Below are 23951 nucleotides of genomic sequence, written 5' to 3' on the forward strand. Positions count from 1 at the left end.
GCATCAGGACCAAGTCAAATTTATTCCTGGCATGCAGGAATCATTCAACTTATGAAAGTTTAGTAGAGAATGTAGCTAGAAAGAAGGGAAAACTTCTAATTTAGGCATTTTATCCATTTTATTTAACCAAAATATTTGCTGCGACAAGACTTTGCAACATGTGTATTGTGTAAATTATCTGTGAATGTTTTATTTTAACTTGTTTTGCAGGGAGGAAAACCAACATTAGGCAGAAAGTCATATTTGCATTGCTAAGAGACAAGTCCTCTTATGATGTCACAGTAACTCAGGACCATGGTGATGGTTGACATCAGCTAGTCTTGTGTAAGTCTACTAAAGCAACATTTGAGGCCTCAGTTCTCAAAACCAGGCAGAAGCCAAAGAAAAATTTATTTGAGATGGCCCAGGTTCCCTCAGAAGTTCAAGGTGTCTCTCCTCAGAGTGGAACAACTGATTCAGAAAACACCACTGAAGCTCCAGGCTGGTATCCCACAATTGATAATGACTTGGATTTAAGGTCTGTAGTTGAAGAAAATGCCTTTCAAGCTTTATCTGAAGGACCCTTGATAAAAAGACCACGCTATACACTTTGTATGTCTGACACCCCAGAAGGGAATGATTTTGTTTCTCTGACCTTTCCTGTAAAACTTTGGAAGATAGTTGAAAGTGATCAATTTAAGTCAATTTGGTGGGACGAAAATGGGACTTCTATTGTGATAAATGAAGAATACTTTAAGAAAGAAGTGTTGGAAAGAAAGACCCCTTTTAAGATATTTGAAGCAGACAGCATGAAAAGTTTAGTTCGACAGCTTAACCTTTATGGATTTAGAAAAATACGACAAGATTTCCAAAGATCTGCATCCCTGACTGACTTTCTGGAAGAAGAAAACAACATACCTGTTTTTAGCAAGGTATTCAACATATTCACTTACAACTAATGTAGGCATCACAACTAAGTTTAGTTTGTACCTCACTTAATATATTTATTTATGGAGTAAGACACAAAGTTTAAAATTAGCTGGATCAACATTAAATTTTTATGAGAAGAAAGTTTGAAATTCAAAAATATAAGCAATGTTACTAGTTATTTTGAATCTTATCAATGAGCTCCACACAAAGAAGTTAAGGTCAGTTTAGTGGAACGGTTATCATATTTAAATGTTTGCTAACTTTTACATTTAGGAATAATCAAGTTTTATTTGTTGTAATTATGTTGAACCTGATATTTTAGATTTAATAATTTTATCTATTCATTTATTCATAGATTGCATATATTCATATATATTAATTTGTGACTCTTGGTTTGAAGTATCACTAAATGCTTTCTCCTTTGGTTTCAGTTACAGTTCTATCAGAATCCAAATTTTAAGCGAGGATGTCCCCAACTTCTAGTAAGAATGAAGCGCAGAGTTGGGATTAAACACACATCTCCACCATCTGCTTCTTTAGTTCACAATCTTGACAAGACATACCACAGTGCAGGCGAGTATGTGCATACTCAAAATCCTAGCTCATCTACAGAAACTAATGAAGAAAGGTTACTTTCAACTTCTACAAATTTAAATGTGCCTCCTACTAGCCACAGAATTGCTAATTCAAATGATCCAGTGACAAGTAATATTTTGACTCCATCATCAACTTTAATTGCACCATCAGTACAATTTGTAACAAATCAACATGCTCTTTTAAATCAAATGACCACTTCTCATAGGCATTCATATAGTACCTACTCTCAAGCACATGGCCATATCCTGAATGTTGTGACAACTACAACTTCTATTTCCCAATTTCAAATATTGTCTCCTGTACAGAATAATTATTTTGGACTGATGGCAAACCGTCCTGTTTTTTCACCTAGACATCCTTCTTTAGCAACAATTGTGGGTCCTTTTTCTAGCACGTTAACAGCAAGCAATCCATGGTTCACTATGCCAATGATAGCTAGTAGAACTGCTGCCTCCCCGCCAATGTCAACTAATCAACCATCCTCAATATACCAATATCCTAATTTTAACTGACCTTCGACTAAATGAAAATTAGACACGGAAAGGTGTTATGTTCATCAGTTCTGAAAAAATAACTGAAATTCTATTACTTGAACAATAAAATGACATGTTCAACTTTATGATTTTTTTTCTTTTCAAAATATAGTTTTATAGTAAATATTTTATATTGACAGGAGGCTAGTCTGCTATTAGTTGTATAGTTTATGAAGTTCCAGTCATTTGATATGAAACTTCACATTGAATATTTGAAAGTTAACTTTATTTCATTTTATATTTTATAAAGAAATGTATTAATACATTGCATTCTCAGGGTCAAAGCAAATGCATTAATAATTGCTAGAACATAATTCTATTCAATTTTTTTAAGTTAGTCTGTTTTTTTTTTGTAGCTTTTATTTAATCAATATAAATTTCCCAAGTACAGCGTATGGATTACAATGGCTTCCCCCCCATAACATCCCTCCCACCCGCAACCCTCCCCTTTCTCTCTCCCTCTCCCCTTCCATTCACATCAAGATTCATTTTCGATTCTCTTTATATACAGAAGATCAGTTTAGCATACATTAAGTAAAGATTTCAGGCCAGCGCCGCGGCTCACTAGGCTAATCCTCCGCCTAGCAGCGCCGGCACACCGGGTTCTAGTCCCGGTCGGGGCGCCGGATTCTGTCCCGGTTGCCCCTCTTCCAGGCCAGCTCTCTGCTGTGGCCAGGGAGTGCAGTGGAGGATGGCCCAGGTGCTTGGGCCCTGCACCCCATGGGAGACCAGGAAAAGTACCTGGCTCCTGGCTCCTGCCATCGGATCAGCGCGGTGCGCCGGCCGCAGCGCGCCGGCCGCGGCGGCCATTGGAGGGTGAACCAACGGCAAAGGAAGACCTTTCTCTCTATCTCTCTCTCTCACTGTCCACTCTGCCTGTCAAAAAAAAAAAAATTAAAAAAAAAAGATTTCAATAGTTTGCTCCCACACAGAAACATAAAGTGAAAAATACTGTTTGAGTATTAGTTATAGCATTAAATCTCAATGTACAGCACACCAAGGACAGAGATCCTACATGAGGAGTAAGTGCACAGTGACTCCTGTTGTTGACTTAACAAATTGACACTCCTATTTATGGTATCAGTAATCACCCTAGGCTCTAGTCATGAGTCGCCAAGGCTATGGAAGCCTTTTGAGTTTGCCGACTTCGATCTTGTTCGGACAGGGTCATAGTCAAAGTGGAAGTTCTCTCCTCCCTTCAGAGAAAGGTACCTCCTTCTTTGATGGCCCATTCTTTCCACTGGGATCTCACTCACAGAGATCTTTCATTTAGGTGTTTTTTTTTTTTTTCCAGAGTGTCTTGGCTTTCCATGCCTGAAATACTCTCATGGGCTCTTCAGCCAGATCTGAATGCCTTAAGGGCTGATTCTGAGGCCAGAGTGCTGTTAGGACATCTGCCATTCTATGAGTCTGCTGTGTATCCCGCTCCCCACATTGGATGGTTCTCTCCCTTTTTGATTATATCAGTTAGTATTAGCAGAAACTAGTCTTGTTTGTGTGATCCCTTTGACTCTTAGACCTATCAGTGTGATCAATTGTGAACTGAAATTGATCACCGGGACTAGTGAGATGGCATTGGTACATGCCACCTTGATGGGATTGAATTGGAATCCCCTGGTATGTTTCTAACTCTACCGTTTGAGGTAAGTCAGCTTGAGCATGTCCCGAATTGCACATCTCTTCCCTCTCTTATTCCCACTCTTATGTTTAACAGGGATCACTTTTCAGTTAAGTTTCAGCACTTAAGAAGAATTGTGTGTTAATTACAGAATTCAACCAATAGTAATAGAACAAGAAAAGAAAAAATACTAAAATGGATAAAGTATTACATTGTACATCAACAGTCAGGACAAGAGCTGATCAAGTCACCGTTTCTCACAGTGTCCATTTCACTTCAACAGGTTTCCTCTTTGGTGCTCAGTCAGTTGTCACCGATCAGGGAGAACATATGATATTTGTCCCTTTGGGACTGGCCTATTTCACTCAGCATGATGTTTTCAAGGTTTCTCCATCTTGTTGCAAATGACTGGGTTTCATTGTTTTTGACTGCTGTATAGTATTCTATAGAGTACATGTCCCATAATTTCTTTATCCAGTCTACTGTTGATGGGCATTTGGGTTGGTTCCAGGTCTTAGCTATTGTGAATTGAGCTGCACTAAACATTAATGTGCAGACAGCTTGTTTGTTTGCCAATTTAATTTCCTTTGGGTAAATTCCAAGGAGTGGGATGGCTGGGTTGTATGGTAAGGTTATATTCAGGTTTCTGAGGAATCTCCAGACTGACTTCCATAGTGGCTTGACCAGTTTGCATTCCCACCAACAGTGGGTTAGTGTCCCTTTTTCCCCACATCCTCGCCAGCATCTGTTGTTGGTAGATTTCTGAATGTGAGCCATTCTAACTGGGGTGAGGTGAAACCTCATTGTGGTTTTGATTTGCATTTCCCTGAGTGCTAGTGATCCTGAACATTTAGGTTTTCTGTCTTCCTGGTTCAATTTAGGTAGATTGTATGTGTCCAGGAATCTCTCCATTTCTGATAGATTTCCCTGTTTGCTGGCATACAAGTCTGTGAGTCTAATTGGAGATCCTCTGAGAGTAATCTGACGTTTCTCTCTTGCACATTTTAGGATCTTTTCTTTATGTTTCACTGTGGTGAGTTTAATTACCACGTGTCGTGGTGAGGATCTCTTTTGGTCATGTTTATTGGGGGTTCTATGAGCTTCCTGTACTAGGATATCTTTGTCCTTCTCCACACCCATAAAGTTCTCTGCTAGTATCTCACTAAAAAGGCCTTCTAACCCTTTCTCTCTCTCCATGCCTTCAGGAACTCCTAGAACTCGAATGTTGGTTTTTTCAATAGTATCCTGTAGATTCCCAACAATATTTTTTAGATTTCTAATTTCCTCTTCTTTTCTTTGGTTTGACTGTGTGTTTTCCTGTGCTCTGTCTTCTAAGTCCGATATTCTCTCTTCTGCTTCACCCATTCTGTTTTTAAGGCTTTCTAATGTGTTTGTCATTTGATCTATTGAGCTCTTCATTTCATTTTGGTTTCGCCTCACTATCACACTTTCCTGTTCTACTAGTTTCTGTGTTTCATTTTGATTCTTCCTTAAAATTTCATTTTCATGAGAGAGATTTTCAATCCTGTCCAGTAAGGATTTCTGTAGTTCAAGGATTTGCTTTTGAAAACTTCTAAATGTTCTTATCATAAATTTTTTGAAATCTCTATCTTTCATTTCTTCTATCTCATCATCTTCATAATCTTGAATTGGGGTGTCTTGTTCATTTTGGGGGTGCCATAATGTCTTCCTTGATCTTGTTTCCTCGGTTTCTGCATTTGTTGCTTGGCATTGTGGATACTCTTTGGATGCTTCTTCCCTTGCTGTGGTGTTTTTTTCTTGTTATACTATGACTGTATTAAGTGGACTGTCTGCTTTTGATGGAGCCTTAGAGGCTTGAGATGGGTGTGGCCTGAGAGCCTGTTTGGTTCCTCAGGGTTAAGGGTATGCCAAAGGTGACACTCCCAGGTTAGGCATGGTAAATCTATCTCTTTTTTTATTTATTATTTTTTTATTCAGAAGGGAAGTAATGCTGCACAGCTAAGCAGAATTGAAGGTAGTCAGCGTCCAATCTCTGGCTCCTGTGGGTATAACATTCATCTGCTCTTTCCCAAGGACCACACAGGTAATCAGTAGAGGGATTTGTCTATGGAGAAAATCCTGAACAATCATACAACATTGAGTGGGAGAGAGGACCATCAGTACACACAGGTTGGGAGTAGAGCCACTGATGTTAGAGTAGAGGCTGTGATTACAAAGGAATGAGGCCCCAAGTGGGCTAGACAGGGTCTAGAAGAGTTACTAGTGGAGGACCTAAGGAAGCTGCTGTCTAAGCCACAAATAAGTTCTCTGATTGAGAGGCAAATAGAACCTGACAGAAGGGGCTTGATAATCTGCTGGGCTTTATGGTCCTGTCAGTTATGAGGCCCAGACTCATCTATCTCTTTACATGGGGTACATTTTAAGAGAGGTGTGAACCTCCTTGGGGAAGGCACCCTGTTGACTTCCATTACCAGCTGGCCTGGGAGGAGAGTTGGCCAGGTAAAGGCAGATGGCATCTCCAACAGGAAATTTACAGTTCTGCCTGTAATGTTGCAGACCCTGCTTGGCCACCCCTTCAGCAGCAGTGGTCACCTTGGAAGCTGGGCTGAGTGAAAGACTTTTCAGCTTAGAGCCAATAAGATCCATGACTCTCACCTGGGTATCCTTCAACTCCAGGGCAGGTCCATTTCCAGTGATCCAACTCTTGGCTGGCAGAGCTGCCAGGGCTCTTAATGAGCTGATTTCTATTAAAGTCCAGGCTTACCTCATTGAAAGCCACTGTGGTGGGCCGGCGCCGCGGCTCACTAGGCTAATCCTTCGCCTTGCAGCACTGGAACACCGGGTTCTAGTCCTGGTCGGGGCGCCGGATTCTGTCCCGGTTGCTCCTCTTCCAGGCCAGCTCTCTGCTGTGGCCCGGGAGTGCAGTGGAGGATGGCCCAGGTGCCTGGGCCCTGCACCCCATGGGAGACCAGGTTAAGCACCTGGCTCCTGCCATCGGATCAGCGTGGTGCGCTGGCCGCAGCGCGCCAACCGTGGCGGCCATTGGAGGCAAAAGGAAAACCTTTCTCTCTGTCTCTCTCACTGTCCACTCTGCCTGTCCAAAAATTAAATAAATAAAAAAAATAACTTATAAAGTGTTACTCAGGTTCTATGTCAATTTCTCCAGGTTTAACTCGTCAACTAATTTTCTACTGCCAAATTTTATGTGCCTGGAGAGCAGGCACTGGGTCTGCTTCTACACCAAAAGACAGTGTATGACATTAGAAAGATAGATCATTAATTAATGTTCAAAAATACACAAGGGTCAATGAACTCATGGGATAGTAGGACTGATGGATAGTTGGACTAGTGGGTGGATGGAAGGATAGTTGTGTGGATGAATGGGTGGTTGTATGTGAGTGGATGAATGGGTGGATAGGTAGGTGACTGGTTGTGGATGGATGGGTAGTTGTTATGTTTGGATGAGTTGGTATGTTCATGAGTGTATGAATGGGTGGATAGGTAGGTGACTGGATTCTTGGATGACTTGATCAGATGGACTGAGAAGAAGCCAAGAAGTCTAGGAGGCTTAGGATTTCATGGAGATGCTTGACAGGATTCTGTGAGAATTTTTCCTCAAGTGGCTAAATGCAGATTTTCTAATCATCACTTAATATATGAAGAGCATATGTATAGAGGGTATTATCATGATCTAAAAGGACTAGAGTAGAAATGGAAGCTTCTAGTACATGTCATAATATGACTGTATTGTAACTTCAAATGATGATCAGAGGGCCCTGGAACAACCTGTCATAAAATAGGCACATCAGATGGCTTCTGGATCTTTAAAGTGGCTTGTTGTAGAGGCACTCTCCAATTGTCAGTCATATACAAAAGTCATACCATGGAATTATATTGAAATACCCTAGAGACCCCAACAATTATCAAGCTGAATAATCTCACATTAACATAGTACTTAAAGAGTTGGAAATGTCTTTCTATATGTATTTACTCATTTAATTTTCCCACCTTTTTGTGAGGCATGCACTAATCTCATTTTACAATGAAAATCGAGCATCAGATAGGTTGAGAGATATGCTTTAATAATGGATAAAACTGTTTACATGAATGAAGTCAAGGGCCATTTGTGTCTTTTCATCCTATATTGAGTGCCTTTTCTCTTTCCTGATACCTGTGGGTAGAGGAAATGTATAGTACAAAGTGCACACTGCAAAATCAATCCATGCAGGACTGATAAGTCAATGGGCAACACTGGGAACTTAAGTTTTTTGTCATACATTGTCTCATGTACAACACATCCCTATTTTTTTCCAGAGAACACACAGGAATGGAGAACAAAGTGTTCCATCCCAACCTCATTATTCTTTTGGCAAACCCAATAAAATTCTCTCCTCCTACAGAATCTGACAGGCACACAGATGAATGCACCAGTTCCTAAAGAAATTCTTTCTTTACTGTTCTGACATACTGAGTGTCCAGGCTTGCAAAATACCAGAGTGGAATGTACCCTGGCCCTTGCCTATACTGCTGCTGGCTCCTGACTTCAGAGCAGCACAGCACCGGCTGTTGTGACCATCTGGGGAGTGAACAAATGGTTCTCTGTCTCTCTCTCTAACTCTGCTTCTCAAATAAATAAAATCTATAAATTAAAAAAAAAAAAAGAAAGAAAGAAACCTGACAGAGTACTACAACCAAACCCACAGTCAGTCACAGGCAGGCATGGTCAATCAAAACTTAGACACAGAAAGCTAGAATTAATCAAACCCATACACACATAGCCACTCGAACCTGAGACAGACAAGTCAGAACAAATCTAAAGGAGAGAAAACAGCTCTGAGAGGCAGTAACACAGATGCAGCCATGGGCAATAAAACCTGAAACAGAGAGAAGGTAGAATCAGTTGAACCCACAGACTAACAGACGGGGGTAAGGCCAATGAAACCTCAGACAGACATACAGAAGTCAGAAAGTGGCACAGAGGCAGCCATGAGCAATCAAACTTGAGACAGTTACAGAGAGAGGTAGAGACAGAGAGAGAGGTCTTCCATCCACTGGTTCACTCCCTAGATGGCCACAACAGCCACAGCTGAGCAGATCTGAAGCCACGAGCCAGGAGATTCCTCCGGGTCTCCCATGCGGGTGCAGGGGCCCAAGCACTTGGGCCATCTTCTACTGCTTTCCCAGGCCACAGCAGAGAGCTGGATCAGAAGAAGAGCAGCTGGGACTAGAACCAGCACCCATATGGGATGCCGGCACTGCAGCGGCGGCTTTACCCACTATGCCACAGCACTGGCACCATAAATTTATATTTTTCATTTCATTTCTTATTAATGTTGTGAAGTACACTGCCATTCTGCTGGGTATTTCAATTCAGAATAGTGTTACAATCCCAAGAGAGGCTCTCAGGGAAGTTTCCTGCTCACCCATCCATTCATTAAGCTGCTCAAGCTGCAACCATAGCAAGTTCCTGGGGACACTACAGGACCTTGTGCACTTGCTGCAACCACCTGGGAGACACACAAACCACATGGCTGAATCATATTTGTTTGCCAATCAATGGCAGAAAACTTTAAACAGTAAAATAACATGAGAGAAAACTGTTTATAAAGTTTTTCTCAGAGAAAATGCCTATGACAACTTGTAACCATGCATCTTCCAAATATTCCAAATGAGAACCGGTATGTTCTGAAGACTGTTTGAACTGTGAACACGTGATCTTTTTTGTATATCATGGGAGAAAACTTCCTGTAGCAAACGGATAAATGGTACACAGATGATAGAAAAATATCCATGAATGAAAGATATTTGCACTACTATGAGTATGACAGCTCAATTTATGATACCTCACATATAGAATCAATCAACTTATCCATCAACTCATGCTGAATTTTAAAATTCTGTTAAATATACACTATGGAATACTACTCATGCATAAAAAGGAATGAAAGCCTGTCTTTTTAACAAAATGGATGTGACTTGAGATCATGTTGCGTAATGAAATAAGGCAGTTCCTAAAAGACAAATATGTTTTCTCTGATATACAGTACTCAGTGCAAAAACAATGCATAAAAATGAAACTTACATGTTTTTCATTGCTTTTTGAAGCAATAAGGAAATGTCCATCTCAAGCTCACCTTTTAGCTTTGGGTGGTTTGGGAATGGAATACAGGTGAATTCTATAGCAGTATATTATCATTTCAAATCCTTTCTTCTCAGCACCTGCAATCCTCAACTATTTTCTCCTCTCTCCTTGTCTCCTTTACTTCTGCATGTTTCCAACCATGGAGTCCCTCACCTTATTAACAATTCTGTCATCACACCCTGCCTTCTGGGGTTGGGCAGTTCCCTTGCCCTCTGGGAAAAGTGATGCCTTACTGCATTCTGAGATAATAAAGCTCCATTGTGTTCTTGGAAAATGAGGTTCCAGTCTTCTTGTGAAGACAGATGTCCCATTACATTGAAAATGACAGGAAGTTTTGTGTACACAGGAAGAATACCATACTCCAAGTTCAGGAAAAGATTTACAATTTTTTGGTTTAAAAAATTTACTAAGAAGTTAGTTTTCCACTTAAATACTGAATTCATCTGTTTATGAAGCTTAAAACTGGATTACAATGGATGACTGTTATAAATAAAATTTCACCTTTTAACATACTTTTCATAGAGTAAAAAATACTTGATGTACCTTACCATCTTGACAATTTTTCCATGCATGCTAAAGAAAATGGCATCAATTACTATGCTACTTCTTCCAGTTTCAATATACTATTTCTGGAGCCACAAGTCTTATAAATTCAAAACTGTAACATACATCCTTATTTTGAAAACTGCATTTTACAAATGGACTTACAAGGATGAAAACAAATAGTTACAAAAATATAAAAGGTAACAAACTCAGTATAAAAATACTTAAGCTGACACCATTCCAAAGTATATTTTGATCATTCTTAAATGTTATAGAGACCATAAATATATTTCTGAAAGATACAGAACAAGTCCATAGACTATAGAAATTAGTTAAATACTATTCCAGACAAATCTATGACTTTCAATTTTGATTTTCAATTCTGATTAAACATCAATTTCTTGCAACTGTGACTGTCAATGGTAGAAAAGGCATTTCTTTCTCTTTTTTAAAAATGTTTTATTTCTAAGTCTCATTATATAAAAAATAAAGAATTAATATGTCACCTAAGATGGTTCAACATCAATTTTTAAAGAAATATAGTATAGTAAATACATTAAAAAAAAAAAAAACGGAATTAAGACAATTTGTTTTAATAAACAATACTCATGGTAAATAAAGTTCTATTCTTCTTAAGTTGATGGTCAAAATTCCCAGTTAATGTCTTCAGAAAATGAAAACTGAATTCAATTTAGATCTGTAAATGAAAAGAAAGAGACCCATGAAGAAATAATTATTGTAACATAGGAATCTCTTCAGGATTACATGTCAAATTCCTTTTAAATGAAATAGATTATACATTAGATTTTCTCAATTCCTATCTACTATTAGTAAAATCTTTCTGTTTCAGATGTTCTACTATGGGAAATATCCTTAAAAGTTCAGTATACCCTTCTGTCCTTTAACAATTAGATGAGGCACAGTCCTACCCAAATCTGTTCTCTGAGTGATTAGTCACAGGAGCAAAATTATATAACCTATAAACCTCCCAGAAAAATGATCCAGAAGTTGTTAGGATTTTAGGTAATGAAGGAAAAGTAAAATCTTATAAAAATGCACAAATCTACCCTGAATCCATGATAGTTACACTTTTGATGCTTGACAAAGAAATTAACTGTTAATACTTTCTACCCTTGGGAATCCATCGTATCTAGGATCTGCAAAGGAAGTTCTGTATGTTTTAAGATAGATTAAGATATATAGTATAAACTATATATTAAACTTATATAAAACCAGCAGATTACTTTGTGTTTAAAATTTTTTAATGCACATACACAAAGATACTAGCCTTCATAATTTTTGGAAACTCTGGTTATTATATTGCATGAACTTGGTCAAAAACAACTGCAAAAAATCATTTTGTGTTTTTCTATGTGTGCATTGTTTGTGTGTGCAACTATGCAGATTTTTTTTCTGAACTATTTTTGTTGCACTGTGGTAAGAAAAAATCTAGATTGAAATGTAAGCTATATAGTTATTTTAATAGATAAACAGAAAATCAGGATGTTTCATTTAAATTGAGTTAACAACAGAACAGTAGCAAGGCATTCAGTTCTGTGTCCTCATCACTTTTTTAAGTTTGCACAAAATAAGCATGCAACAAGACCAAACCAAGGATCTGGGCAATAACAATGCCTCACAAAGAAATTAGTATTTTCCTATTACATGCTCCATAATATCTGTCTCCACAATCAGGCTTTAAGAGTCTGCAGTAGGGCCAGCACACTGTGGAATAGTGGGCTAAGCTTCTGCCTTGAAGAGCAGTATCCATGCTGCTCCGTATCTGATCCAGCTACCTGCTAATGGCCTGTGAAATCCAGCTAAAGATGGCCCAAGCAGAAGGCCCTGCCACCCATATGGGAGATCCAAATGAAGCTACCTAGACCAGCACTGGCTGCTGCAGCTATCTGCAAATGGAAGATCCTGTCTCTCTCTGTCTCTCTTCACATCTCTTTCAAAATAAGTAAATTAGCCCCTGCACCACATGGAAAAAGCTCCTGGCTCCTGGCTTCAGCTCAGCACAGATGCAGCCATTGCAGACGTTTGGGGAGTGAACCAGAAGATGGAAGACCTCTGTCTCTCTCTCTCATACCTCTCTGTAACTCTGCATCTCAAATAAACCTTTAAAAAAATGCAGCAATTTCAGTATCACTAAGTTAGTTCAAACAAAAATCTTCTACTATTTTATTTAACAGAAATATCTATTTAGATACTCTGCTTATACAAACTGTAACCATGCAATATCCACTGGGAAAGTTAATAATTACTTTTCAGAAAGTGCTTGTCCAAGTATAAACACGTAGATTGGCTAGATTGTTTCTAATAATATATTCAAATTCACAGCATTTCCATTATGCATTAAGCACTAAACATTATTAGCAAACACACCCCCTCAACTTTTAGGGTCATGTACTTACATCATCAATGTCTTCATCATCATCTCCAATATCATCAAACTGGATTTCATCATCATCTCCAGGACCAAATGTATCGGTTTCATTGATTTTAGCTAAATAAATAATAAATGCATAAAAAACATTCATTACACAATTAAAATGTTATTAAAATGAGTAACCGCAAGAGTCTTATTATAGGCCAACCTTCCATTCAACCAAAGTTCTGCTATTAGGAGCAAAATATATTGCTTTATGAAGCTATATAAAGCAATCTAACAACAAAATCCCCCAGAAATTCATCTATTCCTAAGTCATTACAACAGAGAATATATGTGCTGCACTTTTGTTCAGTGCAACATAATTTTAATAACATTTTAAAAATTTAACAATTTTAAAAACATCAAATGAGTATGACTAAACAACATGTAGTCACATGAAGTATAAAACATCATGAGATTAAAACAACTAGTTCTACAACTACTGGAGAAACTTAGCAAACCAGAGCAAGATTTAGTCAAATCATGTTTATCATTTAAGAAATAACAGTGACGCACAGCTGGTGCTGTGGCATACTGGGCTAAGCATCTGCCTGCAGCGACACCATCCCATATGGGCACCAGTTCGAGTCCTGGCTACTCCATTTCTGATCTAGCTCTCTGCTCTGGCCTGGGAAAGCAGTTGGAGATGGCTCAAGTCCTTGGGCCCCTGCACCCACATGGGAGACCCAGAGGAAGCTCCTGGCTCCTGGCTTCAGATCAGCACAGCTCTGGCCATTGCGGCCAATTGGAGAGTGAACGAGTGGGTGGAGGACCTCTCTCTCTCTGTCTCATCTCTATGTCTCTCTGTAATTTTGTCTTTCAAATAAATAAATAAATCTTTTTAAAATAAATACATAATAAAAGAGAAAAGGAGGTGCTAGACTAATTCACAGACATCGGCACTTCCTCAAATGCAAAGAATTTCAATTGATTTTCAGATCTTTCTCTGTGTCTCTCCCTCTCACTGTCTGCAACTCTACCTCTCAGATAAATAAATAAAATCTTTTTAAGAAAATGAAAACTATGAGTCGGCTGAGAAATGTTAAATGGAAAAATGCTAATAATGTGTTACTTTGACAGACGTTTATACAAATCCAGGTTTCAAAGTTTTGCAAACTTACAAACTCACCAGAAAGTGTATATATTTAATGTCACAGACAACTCCATGAAAATTCCTTCAACTAAACACAAAGAATGAAAATATCTATGACATAGCCGGCACCGCGGCTCAGTAGACTAATCCTCCGCCTTGCGGCGCCGGCACACCGGGTTCTAGTCCCGGTCTGGGTGCCGGATTCTGTCCCGGTTGCCCCTCTTCCAGGCCAGCTCTCTGCTGTGGCCAGGAGTGCAGTGGAGGATGGCCCAGGTGCTTGGGCCCTGCACCCCATGGGAGACCAGGAAAAGCACCTGGCTCCTGCCATCCCATCAGCGCGGTGCGCTGGCCGCAGCGGCCATTGGAGGGTGAACCAACGGCAAAGGAAGACCTTTCTCTCTGTCTCTCTCTCACTGTCCACTCTGCCTGCCAAAATAAATAAATAAATAAATAAATAAATAAATAAATAAATAAAATAAAAATAAAAAAAGAAAATATCTATGACAGAGTAGATTAATAATAATAGACATTACCATGTTCAGGAAGCTCGCCATATGCCTTCAGACTTCTAGCTTCATCTGCATTGTATTTTAAAATTACGTCTGCTTTGTTATCCTTAGAAATAAACAAACTTGTAAAACTCATAACACTGCACTGCTTTTCTTCCTTTACCCACCCGTACTCTATTAAAAAATTCTAAAACAAATAGAAAAAAATATATAATTTTAAATAATTAAAAATATAGGTCATCTGTAATTTCATCTGAATAAAGTAGGACAGGGAAACAATCTTCTATTTTTCATAAATCACTAAAAACAAGCAGTAGTAACAAAACATCATAATGACATACAAAATATTCAGTTTCAAAAAACAACAAATTATGACTTAAGAACAGGTTTTTGGAAAACTAAAGAGGCTGGGACAACCCTCAAATCCTATAAGAAAACTAGATTGAGTTTCAGGTTCCTGGCTTTGGCTTATTCCAGCTTTGACTGCTCTGTGCATTCTGCGAAGTTTTTTTTCTTTTTTTTAAAGATTTATTTTATTTATTTGAAAGACAGATATACAGAGAAAGAGGAGGAGACAGAGACGTCTTCCAACGTTGGTTCACTCTCCAGTTGGCTGCAACAGCCAGAGCTGCACCTGGCTCCTGGATCGTGGAGCTCTGGCTGTTGCAGCCAACTGGACAGTGAACCAACGGATGGAAGATGTCTCTTTCTCTGCTTCTCTCTGTAAATCTTTCAAATAAAGGCCTTTCTTTCTCACTCACTGCTTCTGTCTCGGGCTCTCTGTAACTCTGCCTTTCAAATAAATAAATAAATATTTAAAATAAATACATATATAAATAGAAACTGTATTGACCAAGTCTTCTTACAAAAAATAAAAACAAATACACGATTAATAAATTGTAGTAAAAACACTATAGTGTTAAACAAAATGCAAACAGCAGAATGGTTAAAAACACACTGGCCTAGAATTGCCCAACAATGTTAATTCTGTGTTTCCTAACAATTAATGACTTGCTATGGAGGCTGCAACATAAATTTAAACTTAGTTTTTACCTGATACTCTCGGAGACCAATCAAAATAATGTCTGAGGTATTTATCCAAACCTATGAAACAGATTTTACAGCATATTATTTTCATTTGAAGATGATTTTAATGTTAAATGAATCTTTCCACAAAACACATACTACAAAGGGTTTTCCAACAGTTCATAAAGAAATTAAAAAAGAAATTCTGGTACCCAAAATATGAAATCCACACATAGGAAGTCTCTTCAAAAGTGTTCAAGTGAAATGGATACTATCATTAAACAATGTATACATTTCAAAAGGAATCTATAGGACTTCACATTCAAATTTCTCATACCATTTGCAGTTCTATTTAACTAAAATGTAACACATAAACTGAATGAATTACCCATCTCTTTTGTCACTTTTAAAACTAAAAAATTGTTTTTTTCACATTAACATTTAGTTGAATGTAGTACTGTAGAAATCATTTATCATTTCTATATTAACTATCCAGTAAACATTTACAGCTACAATATATAATTCTTTATACAAATAGAATCTTTTGAGAAGTTTAATTTGTGTTCTCAAATAAATAACTGTTTCGTTTTAAGTCTTTGGCAATTTACAAAATTGAACTGCTTGGCAAACAGTTGTATACCTGAAGTAAAGTAATTCTTTGCAGCAAATTTTATAATAAAAGAAATCTATACACCTACCTTCTTTCTCAATTTTCCTCTAATATGGCATAATCGCTTTACACCATCAAAGCACATTGCTTCTAATCGTCCATTTCCCAGCATTTTGATTACTTGTGCATACTCTGAGGAGAATAAAAGAGTTGCAAAAAATGTTCTTTGTTCTCATAAAAATCTCAGTGATTTTTTTCAAGATTTATTTATTGAAAAGTCAGACTTACAGAGACAGAGAGAAACAGAGCCAGACAGAAATACAGAGAGATTGCGCTTTTGTTGCTTTATTTCCCCAAGGGCCACAAAAAACTCTAGGCTGAGTCATTTTCTACTGCTTCTCTCAACCAACAACATCGGGCCCAATTTCAGTAGAAACAAGCCTAGGAATAAGCAATCTGATACAGTGGGCTGGGTTGCCTATATCACATGCCAAAGTCATCACCGCTCCAGTTCTGATGCAGCTTCCTGTTAATGTACCTGATGACCACACAGGAGAGCTAAATGGTGTTCTTGGCTGCAGGCTTCCACCTACCCAAGCCCTGGCTGTTATAACCACTTGTTGAAAGAAGTGGTGGTGGAAGATGTCGTTCTCCATGTCACCCTCTCTCTTTCTCTCTGTGTTTCAAAGAAATCTTTAAGAACATGAGTGCAACAACAAATGGTAGCTCTTTCTCTTTTTCTCAAACAAAAGCCATTCTTTAAAAAAATCTGAGCCTGATTTAATTATTGCACATTTGTATATATGAATCTATTACCATACTATACCACAAAAATATGGGCAATTAAAACAATAATTTTAAAATAAAGAAAAAATAAAAATATGAATGATAGCACACAGCAATCTTCTAGAAATAATCAATAAACAAATAGAAGGGAAACAGATTACAAAATCCTCACAAGAGTAAAATTTCAGAACTCTATGACACAATATTGATGAATTTATAATTATATTTTCATTAATTTGAAAACCTAAATTGTGAAGTTTTCACATGTTAGCTGGTCACTTTTCCTGATTTCTGAGTTAACTGTCCAATGTGCATTTTTTTTAAAGATTTTATTTATGGGGCCAGCTCTGTGGTGCAGTGGTTTAACACCCTGGCCTACAATGCTAACATCCCATTTGAGCACCGGATTCTGTCCCGGTTGCCCCTCTTCCAGGCCAGCCCTCTGCTGTGGCCAGGGAGTGCAGTGGAGGATGGCCCAGGTGCTTGGGCCCTGCACCCCATGGGAGACCAGGAAAAGCACCTGGCTCCTGGCTCCTGCCATCGGATCAGCGCGGCGCGCCGGCCGCAGCAGCCATTGGAGGGTGAACCAACGGCAAAGGAAGACCTTTCTCTCTGTCTCTCTCTCTCTCACTGTCCACTCTGCCTGTCAAAAAAAAACAAAAAACAAAAAAAAAACTTAAAGATTATACATTAGCTCATGGCTTCTTGTGAATAAAAACTTCTGTGTAACCCTTTCAAATACATAAATCTTTAAAAAAAAAGATTACATTTATCTGAGAGGCAGAGTTATAGACCATGAGAGAGACACAGAGAGAAAGGTCTTTTCCGTTGGTTCACCCTCCAGTGGCCAAAGCGGCCAGTGCAGCGCGCTGATCCGATGGCAGGAGCCAGGATCCAGGTGCTTTTTCCTGGTCTCCCATGGGGTGCAGGGCCCAAGCACCTGGGCCATCCTCCACTGCACTCCCTGGCCATAGCAGAGAGCTGGCCTGGAAGAGGGGCAACCGGGACAGAATCCGGCGCCCCGACCGGGACTAGAACCTGGTGTGCCGGCACCGCTAGGCGGAGGATTAGCCTAGTGAGCCGCGGCACCGGCCGTATTTAAGATTATTTACTGCTATAAAAATTATTCAGTGTTAGTATTCTGCTTTTATTTCGTTTACATGGTAGAAAATGGTGAAGTTACTTGTTATTGTATCATCTTGATTCTACCCATATAATCCTGAAAAAAAGCTATGCTGTTAAATATGTCACAAATAAGTCTTCACAGGAGAGTCAATACACTAAGTAATTTAGTGAATAAATTATGAACAGGTGTTGACTATAAAAATAGAGAAACAACAGTGGTGACATGAGATACAAATGCAGAAGTTTAAGATGGTAATGTTTACTAATGATATGGTAAATCAAAGAAATATAACTCTAAAATTCTTACCTTGTCCTTCTTCTTTGAACACCAATTCTCTTTTTTCGGATTCATTCTCATTCTTACCTCTGCGCCTGTTTTTACCTCCTTTACCTAATGAAGTTTAAGCAGTTAAGATCAGTGATCTGTATAATATTTTCAAGTATTAAACGGAGTTCGTTTAAACTTTGACGAAAATGCAAAATACATGAATTTTGAGCACTGGAAAATTAACAGAATTCGAAAAGTTGTTAAATGAAGTATTTACAAAATAAATAAGCAATCGTAGTTGTCAATTTTCAAATATTAATATCCAAAAAAACGACTGTTTATTTTGAGGCCGCGTTTAAGTGTAGCGGGAAACCAGTATGAAAAGCCCATCTTTTCCGGCAGAAAACACAAAGATACACAAATCAAATATAACGTTAATCCCTTTCAGTGGGACTAAATTGGAAAATGGGCGAACTTTTCAAGACAGAAAAACGGTCAGAACGGCCTAGACTCGTGGACACGGTTAAGGACGGCGATTTGTTGGAACCCACTACGGTTACCTTTATTTTTCGGCATAGTGGAACACCAACTTCACTAAGCTTTTTCTTTGTACAATTACCAGCGAGGCTCTACAGTAGCTTATAACACAGACGGTTCAACTCACGGCAAAGCCGCGCACGCCTCGATCCGACAGCCAAGTTTTACCGGAAAACGAACGCTTTACGGTCAGCATCGGAAATGGAATCACGACAGTTTACGACGTCGCATCCCTTAGCGCCGCAGCATTTTATGACCGGAAACGCAGCCCATGGTACAACACCAGCTGCAACACTGAAGGCACTGCGTATTCAGTTAAAAGGAAACACTCTGCGTCAGTAACACCGAAATCGCCTATCGCAATGTACTACAAAAGGATAAAGAACATTCCCAGGCCATTCAGGACTCGGCCCGCGCGTCCACAACGGTGGAATTATTAATAGAAACGGGCAGCTCCGCCGGCCAACACGACGAACAGCACTAGGACAGACAGCGGCAGGAAAGGAGGCGGGATTATGGGAAAAGCGGCGTAGGAGCTGCGTCCAGTCAGGATCCGACGGCGGTCACAGCAGCAGGGACAGAGAATGAGTTCTGGGTTCAGACTCACAGTGCCTCCAGCTGGCTAGAAGCAGGGTCGGGAAAGGGGACTGAAAAATATATTATTATTTATTATTTCAATAGCAAGGGACTGAGAGGGACAGGCTGAAATAGGGCTCTGAGTGTAGACTAGCATTTCATACGCCCGTCAGACGCACAGGCGGGGAACGCAGTGAGCCTCTGTGCACCGATCAGTATATTCTTCGTTTAGTAAGCGGTAGGCAGGGCCGAAGGCGAAACCGTGCTATGTGCCTTTCTAAGGCAGGCAGAACGCGACACGGAGACAGAGTTATGAGCGTGGCTGGACGATGTGAAACCAGGGAATACGGCAAACAGATGATAAAAGAAAAATGATAACTTAGGTCAGGAAAATTAGATCATAGAGCTTTTATTTTATTTTTTTTCCAAGAAAAGGAGAGATCTGGGTTCAAACGCGGTTCCTTTCAAGACCATGTCCGCCCCGAGTCGCAGAAACAGGACGCACACACCAACCCGGCCTGTGATTGGCCCCCGGGTCTGAGACAGGGGGAAGCCATTGGCTGCCCGACGTGTCACCCAGGCGAGTCCAGCCCAGACGCAAAGCGACGCTCTCGCTGAGCCATTTGGGAGTTGTAGTCTTCCCGCTCCTCCCTGTCCAAGCCTACTGTGGCTGGACGGTGTGAAACCAGCACATATGGCCCACAGATGATAAAAGCAAAATGATAATTTAGGTCAGGAAAATTACATCAAGGAGCTTTTTTTTTTTAAAAGAAAAGAGAGGAGAGAGCTGTGTGAAATGCGGTTCAGCACCACTTCCGCCCCAAGCCGCTGACACAGGAAGCACACGCCCGCCCAGCCTCTGATTGGTCCCCGAGTCTGAGACCGGAGAAGCCATAGGCTGTGCTACCTGTCACTCGTACGAGCCCAGCCCAGTCGTAGAACGCCGCATCCGCCGCCGCTAGGGCTCCTGGCAGCTGTAGTTCAGGGCTGCGTTCAGACAAGGCAAGTGTGCCTGCACCATTTGAAATCAGGAAAGATGGCCCAAAAAGGATAAAACAAAAATGATAACTTAGGTCCGGAAAATTAGATCATAGAGCTTTTATTTTCAAGAAAAGAGAGAAGTGAGCTGGGTTGAACGTGGTTTGTTTCAAGACCACCTCCGTCGGGAGCCGCAGAAACAGGAAGCCCGCAACCACCCAGCATCTGATTGCCCCCCCCCCCCCCCGTGTCTGAGCCGCGTGAAGCCATTGGCTAGCGGACCTGTCACTCAGGCGAGACCAGCCCAGACGCAAAGCGACGCTCTCGCTGAGCCGTTAGGGAGTTGTGGTCTCCGCGCTCCGCCCAGTTCAAGCCTAGCGTGGCTGGGCAATGTGAAACCAGGAAATATGGCCCACAGATGATAAAAGGAAAATGATAGCTCAGGTCAGGAAAATTAGGCCTCACAGCTTTTTTTTTTTTTTTTTTTTAAAGAAAAGAGAGGAGAGAGCTGTGTGAAATGCGGTTCAGCACCACTTCCGCCCCGAGCTGCTGAAACAGGAAGCACACGCCCGCCCAGCGTCTGATTGGTCCCCGCGTCTGAGACGGGGGGAGCCATTGGCTGTGAATTCGTCATTCTGCGCCCAGGACCCCACCCCCTGAGGCTCCACTGCCTACCCCTGACTGGACGGGGAACCTGTCAGTCTCCCGCCAGAAACCCACCCCCTTAGCTCCCCTGCCTGCCCCTGATGGGACGGGGAACCTCTCGGTCTGCAGCCAGAAACCCACTGCCTTAGGATCCACTGAATGCCCCTGACTGGATGAGGAACCTGTTAGCTAGCATCTAGAACCCCCACTCGCCAGCTCCCCACATGCCCCTGACGGTACTTGGAACTGTCAGGCTGTGGCAGGAAACCAGGGTCCTTAGTTCCCCTGCCTGTCCATACTGGGCCGTCCATACTGTCAGTCTGCAGCCAGAACCCCCACCCTCTTAGGCTCCACTGAGTGCCCCTGACAGGACCGGACACCTGTCAGTCAGCACATAGAACCCCACCTTGTTAGTTCCCCAGCATGCCCCTGAGAGGACTGTGAACTCGTCAGTCTGTGGCCAGAACCCCACATCCTCAGCTCCCCTGCCTGCCCCTGATGGGACCAGGAAACCTCAGTCTGTTCAGAACTCCACCCCCTTAGCTCCCCTGCCTATCCATTCACGACCAGGAACCTGTCAGTCTGCCACCATAACCCCACCCCCTTAAGCTCCACTGAGTACCCCTGACTGGACAGGGAACCTGTCAGTCTGCAGCCAGAACCCCACACCCTTCGCTCCCTCGCGGGTCCACTGACTGAACCAGGAATCTGTCAGTTTGCTATCAAAACCCAGCCCCTTAGCTCTCCTGACGCCCCTAACGGCACCCGGAACCTGCCAGTCTCCCGCCAGAACCCCACCTCCTGGGCTCCCCTGCCCGCCCCTGATTGGCACAGGAACCTGTCAGTCTGCCGCCAGAACTGCACCTGCTTAGCTCCCCTGCCTGCCCACGATGAGAATGGGAACCTGTTGGTCTGCGGCCAGAAACCCACCTCTTGGTTCCCTGCCTGCCCCTGACTGGACAGGGAAACTGTCAGTCTGCGGCCCAAACCCCACACCATCAGCTCCCTCGCCTGCCCATGACAGGACCAGGAATCTGTCAGACTGTGACCAGAACCACACCTCTTTAGACCCCTGCCTGTCCCTGATGGGAAGGGAACCTCTCAGTCTGCAGCAGCCAGAAACCACTCCCTTAGGATCCACTGAGTGCCCCTGACTGGATCAGGAACTGTCGCAGAGTGACAGGTTCTGGGTCAGTCAGGGGCAGGCAGGAGAGCTAAGGACTTGGGGTTCCTGCCGCAGACTGACAGGTTCCCGGTCCTGTCAGGGGCAGGCAGGGGAGCCAAAGTGGGTGGGGTTCTGGCCACAGACTCACGGGTTCCATTTCCAACAGGGGTAGGCAGTGGAGCTAAGGATGTGGGGTTTGGCTGCACACTGACAGGTTCCTGGTCTAGTCAGGGGCAATAAGGGGAGCTAAGGACATGAAGTCTGCATGCAGACTGACAGGCTCCTGGTCCCATCAGGGGCAGCCAAAGGAGCTAAGGATGTGGGGTTCTGGCGGCAGACTTTCAGGTTCCATGTCCGTGTGGAGTAGGACAGGGAGGCAGGGTGGTGGGGTTCTTTTTGCAGACTACAGGTTCCAGGTCTATCAAAGGCGGGCGGGCAGCTAAGGACGTGGGGTTCTGGCCACAGACTGACAGGTTCCCGGTCCTGTCAAGAGCACTCAGTGGAGCCAAGCTGGGTGTGGCTTTGGCTGCAGACTGACAGGTTCCTGGTCCAGTCAGGGGCAGGCAGGGGAGCCTAAGGAGGTGGGGTTCTGGCCACAGACTGACAGGTTCCCAGTTCTGTTCGGGGCAGGCAGCGGAGCTAAGGACGTGGGATTCCTGCCGCAGACTGACAGGTTCCAGGTCGAGTCAGGGGCAGACAGGTGAGCCTCTGGTCGCAGACTGACATGACCCGGTGCTGTTAGGGGCAGGCAGGGGAGCCTAAGGAGTTTGGGTTCTGGAGTCAGACTGGCAGGTCCCGGTGCAGGATGTCCAGGAAGGGGAGCAGATGGAGTGGGGTTCTGCTCAGAGACTGAGAGGTTCCTGGTCCCATCAGGGAAAGGCAGGGGAGCTAAGGAGGCGGGGTTCTGGACGCAGACTGACAGGGTTTCAGTTCTGTCAGTGGCAGTCAGGGAAGCCATGGAGGTGGGGTTCTGGTCGCAGACTGACAGGTTCCCAGTCCAGAACGGCCAGGCAGGGGAGCTAAGGGGTGGGGTTTTGGCGGCAGACTGACAGATTCCCGGTCCCATCAGGGGCAGGAAGGGGAGCCAAGGAGGTGGGGTCTGGCCAGAGGCCGAGAGGTTCTGGGTCCATTAGGGGGAAGTCAGTGGAACCAAGGATGTGGGGTTCTGGCCGCAGAGTGACGGATTCCACCTCCATCAGGGGCAGGCAGAGGAGCTAAAGCGGTTGGTTTCCGGTCACACACGGACAGGTTCCCATCCTGTCAGGGGCAGTCAGCGGAGCCAATGACGTGGGGTTCTGTCAGCAGGCCGACAGGTTCCCGGTCCCGTCAGGGCCACTCAGTGGAGACTAAGGGGGTGGGCTCTGGCTGCTGACCGACAGGTTCCTGGTCCCCTCAGGGGCAGGCAGGTGAGCCAAGGACGTGAGATTCCTGCCACAGATGGAAAGGTTCCCAGGTTTGGCCACAGACGGAAAGGATCCTGGACCAAAATGTCCAGGCATGAGAGCTAAGGGGGAGTGTCTGGTCGCAGGCTGACAGGTTCCCTGTGCACTATGGCAAGGGGTAAGGTGAAAAGGTCGTTAAGGTGAAGAGGTCATGTCAAGATAGCCACTGAGGGAAAAAGGTCATGCCAAGATGGCCGCCGAGGAGAAAAGGTCATGCCAAGATGGCCGCTGACCACAGAAATTGCCTGGCACCAGGCCGTGATTGGATGGCTTCTGAAACCACATGACAACAGAGGAAACCACATGACAACAGAGCCTGACTGACAGCCAGCCGGCCGTGATTGGATGCTTTCAGAAACCACATGACAACAGAGCCTGACTGATGGCGGGCCGTGACTGGATGGTTTCAGAACCTGCCTGGCACCAAGAGCCT

The 23951-nt window shown here is 42.5% G+C and overlaps 2 protein-coding genes across 2 annotated transcripts; one reads left to right on the forward strand and one right to left on the reverse strand.

Moving 5' to 3' along the window:
* The first annotated feature begins 398 nt into the window (after nucleotides 1-398).
* Nucleotides 399-12039, forward strand: LOC149119139 (heat shock transcription factor, Y-linked-like). The gene is made up of 3 exons (XM_089325286.1): nucleotides 399-911; nucleotides 1341-1839; nucleotides 12020-12039. Exons 1-3 carry the CDS (start codon nucleotides 399-401, stop codon nucleotides 12037-12039), a joined length of 1032 nt encoding a protein of 343 aa, XP_089181412.1.
* Nucleotides 12040-12729: 690 nt separating this feature from the next.
* Nucleotides 12730-18892, reverse strand: LOC149119140 (eukaryotic translation initiation factor 1A, X-chromosomal-like). The gene is made up of 6 exons (XM_089325288.1): nucleotides 18736-18892; nucleotides 18215-18298; nucleotides 16085-16188; nucleotides 15414-15464; nucleotides 14385-14466; nucleotides 12730-12833 (listed from the first exon to the last, which is right to left on the reverse strand). The coding sequence occupies exons 1-6, from the start codon at nucleotides 18749-18751 to the stop codon at nucleotides 12730-12732; spliced, it is 441 nt and encodes a 146-aa protein (XP_089181414.1). The 5' UTR covers nucleotides 18752-18892.
* Between the last annotated feature and the right edge of the window lie 5059 nt (nucleotides 18893-23951).

This window comes from Oryctolagus cuniculus, chromosome Y, assembly GCF_051225735.1.
Source record: "Oryctolagus cuniculus isolate XC-2025 breed Fujian yellow rabbit chromosome Y, ASM5122573v1, whole genome shotgun sequence".
NCBI classification, from domain to species: domain Eukaryota; kingdom Metazoa; phylum Chordata; class Mammalia; order Lagomorpha; family Leporidae; genus Oryctolagus; species Oryctolagus cuniculus.

What these genes read in the sequence shown, in the direction of transcription:
- LOC149119140 (XM_089325288.1), bottom strand. An exon ending in TTGGTCTCCGAGAGTATCAG is followed by an intron (nt 14,467 to 15,413) that starts GTAAAAACTAAG and finishes TTTATTTCTAAG; the next exon opens with GATAACAAAGCAGACGTAAT. An exon ending in TGGCGAGCTTCCTGAACATG is followed by an intron (nt 12,834 to 14,384) that starts GTAATGTCTATT and finishes TTATTTATTTAG; the next exon opens with CTAAAATCAATGAAACCGAT.
- LOC149119139 (XM_089325286.1), top strand. Translation starts at nt 399, where the DNA reads ATGGCCCAGGTTCCCTCAGAAGTTCAAGGTGTCTCTCCTCAGAGTGGA. An exon ending in ACATACCTGTTTTTAGCAAG is followed by an intron (nt 912 to 1,340) that starts GTATTCAACATA and finishes CTTTGGTTTCAG; the next exon opens with TTACAGTTCTATCAGAATCC. An exon ending in TTTTGGACTGATGGCAAACC is followed by an intron (nt 1,840 to 12,019) that starts GTCCTGTTTTTT and finishes CTCCACAATCAG; the next exon opens with GCTTTAAGAGTCTGCAGTAG.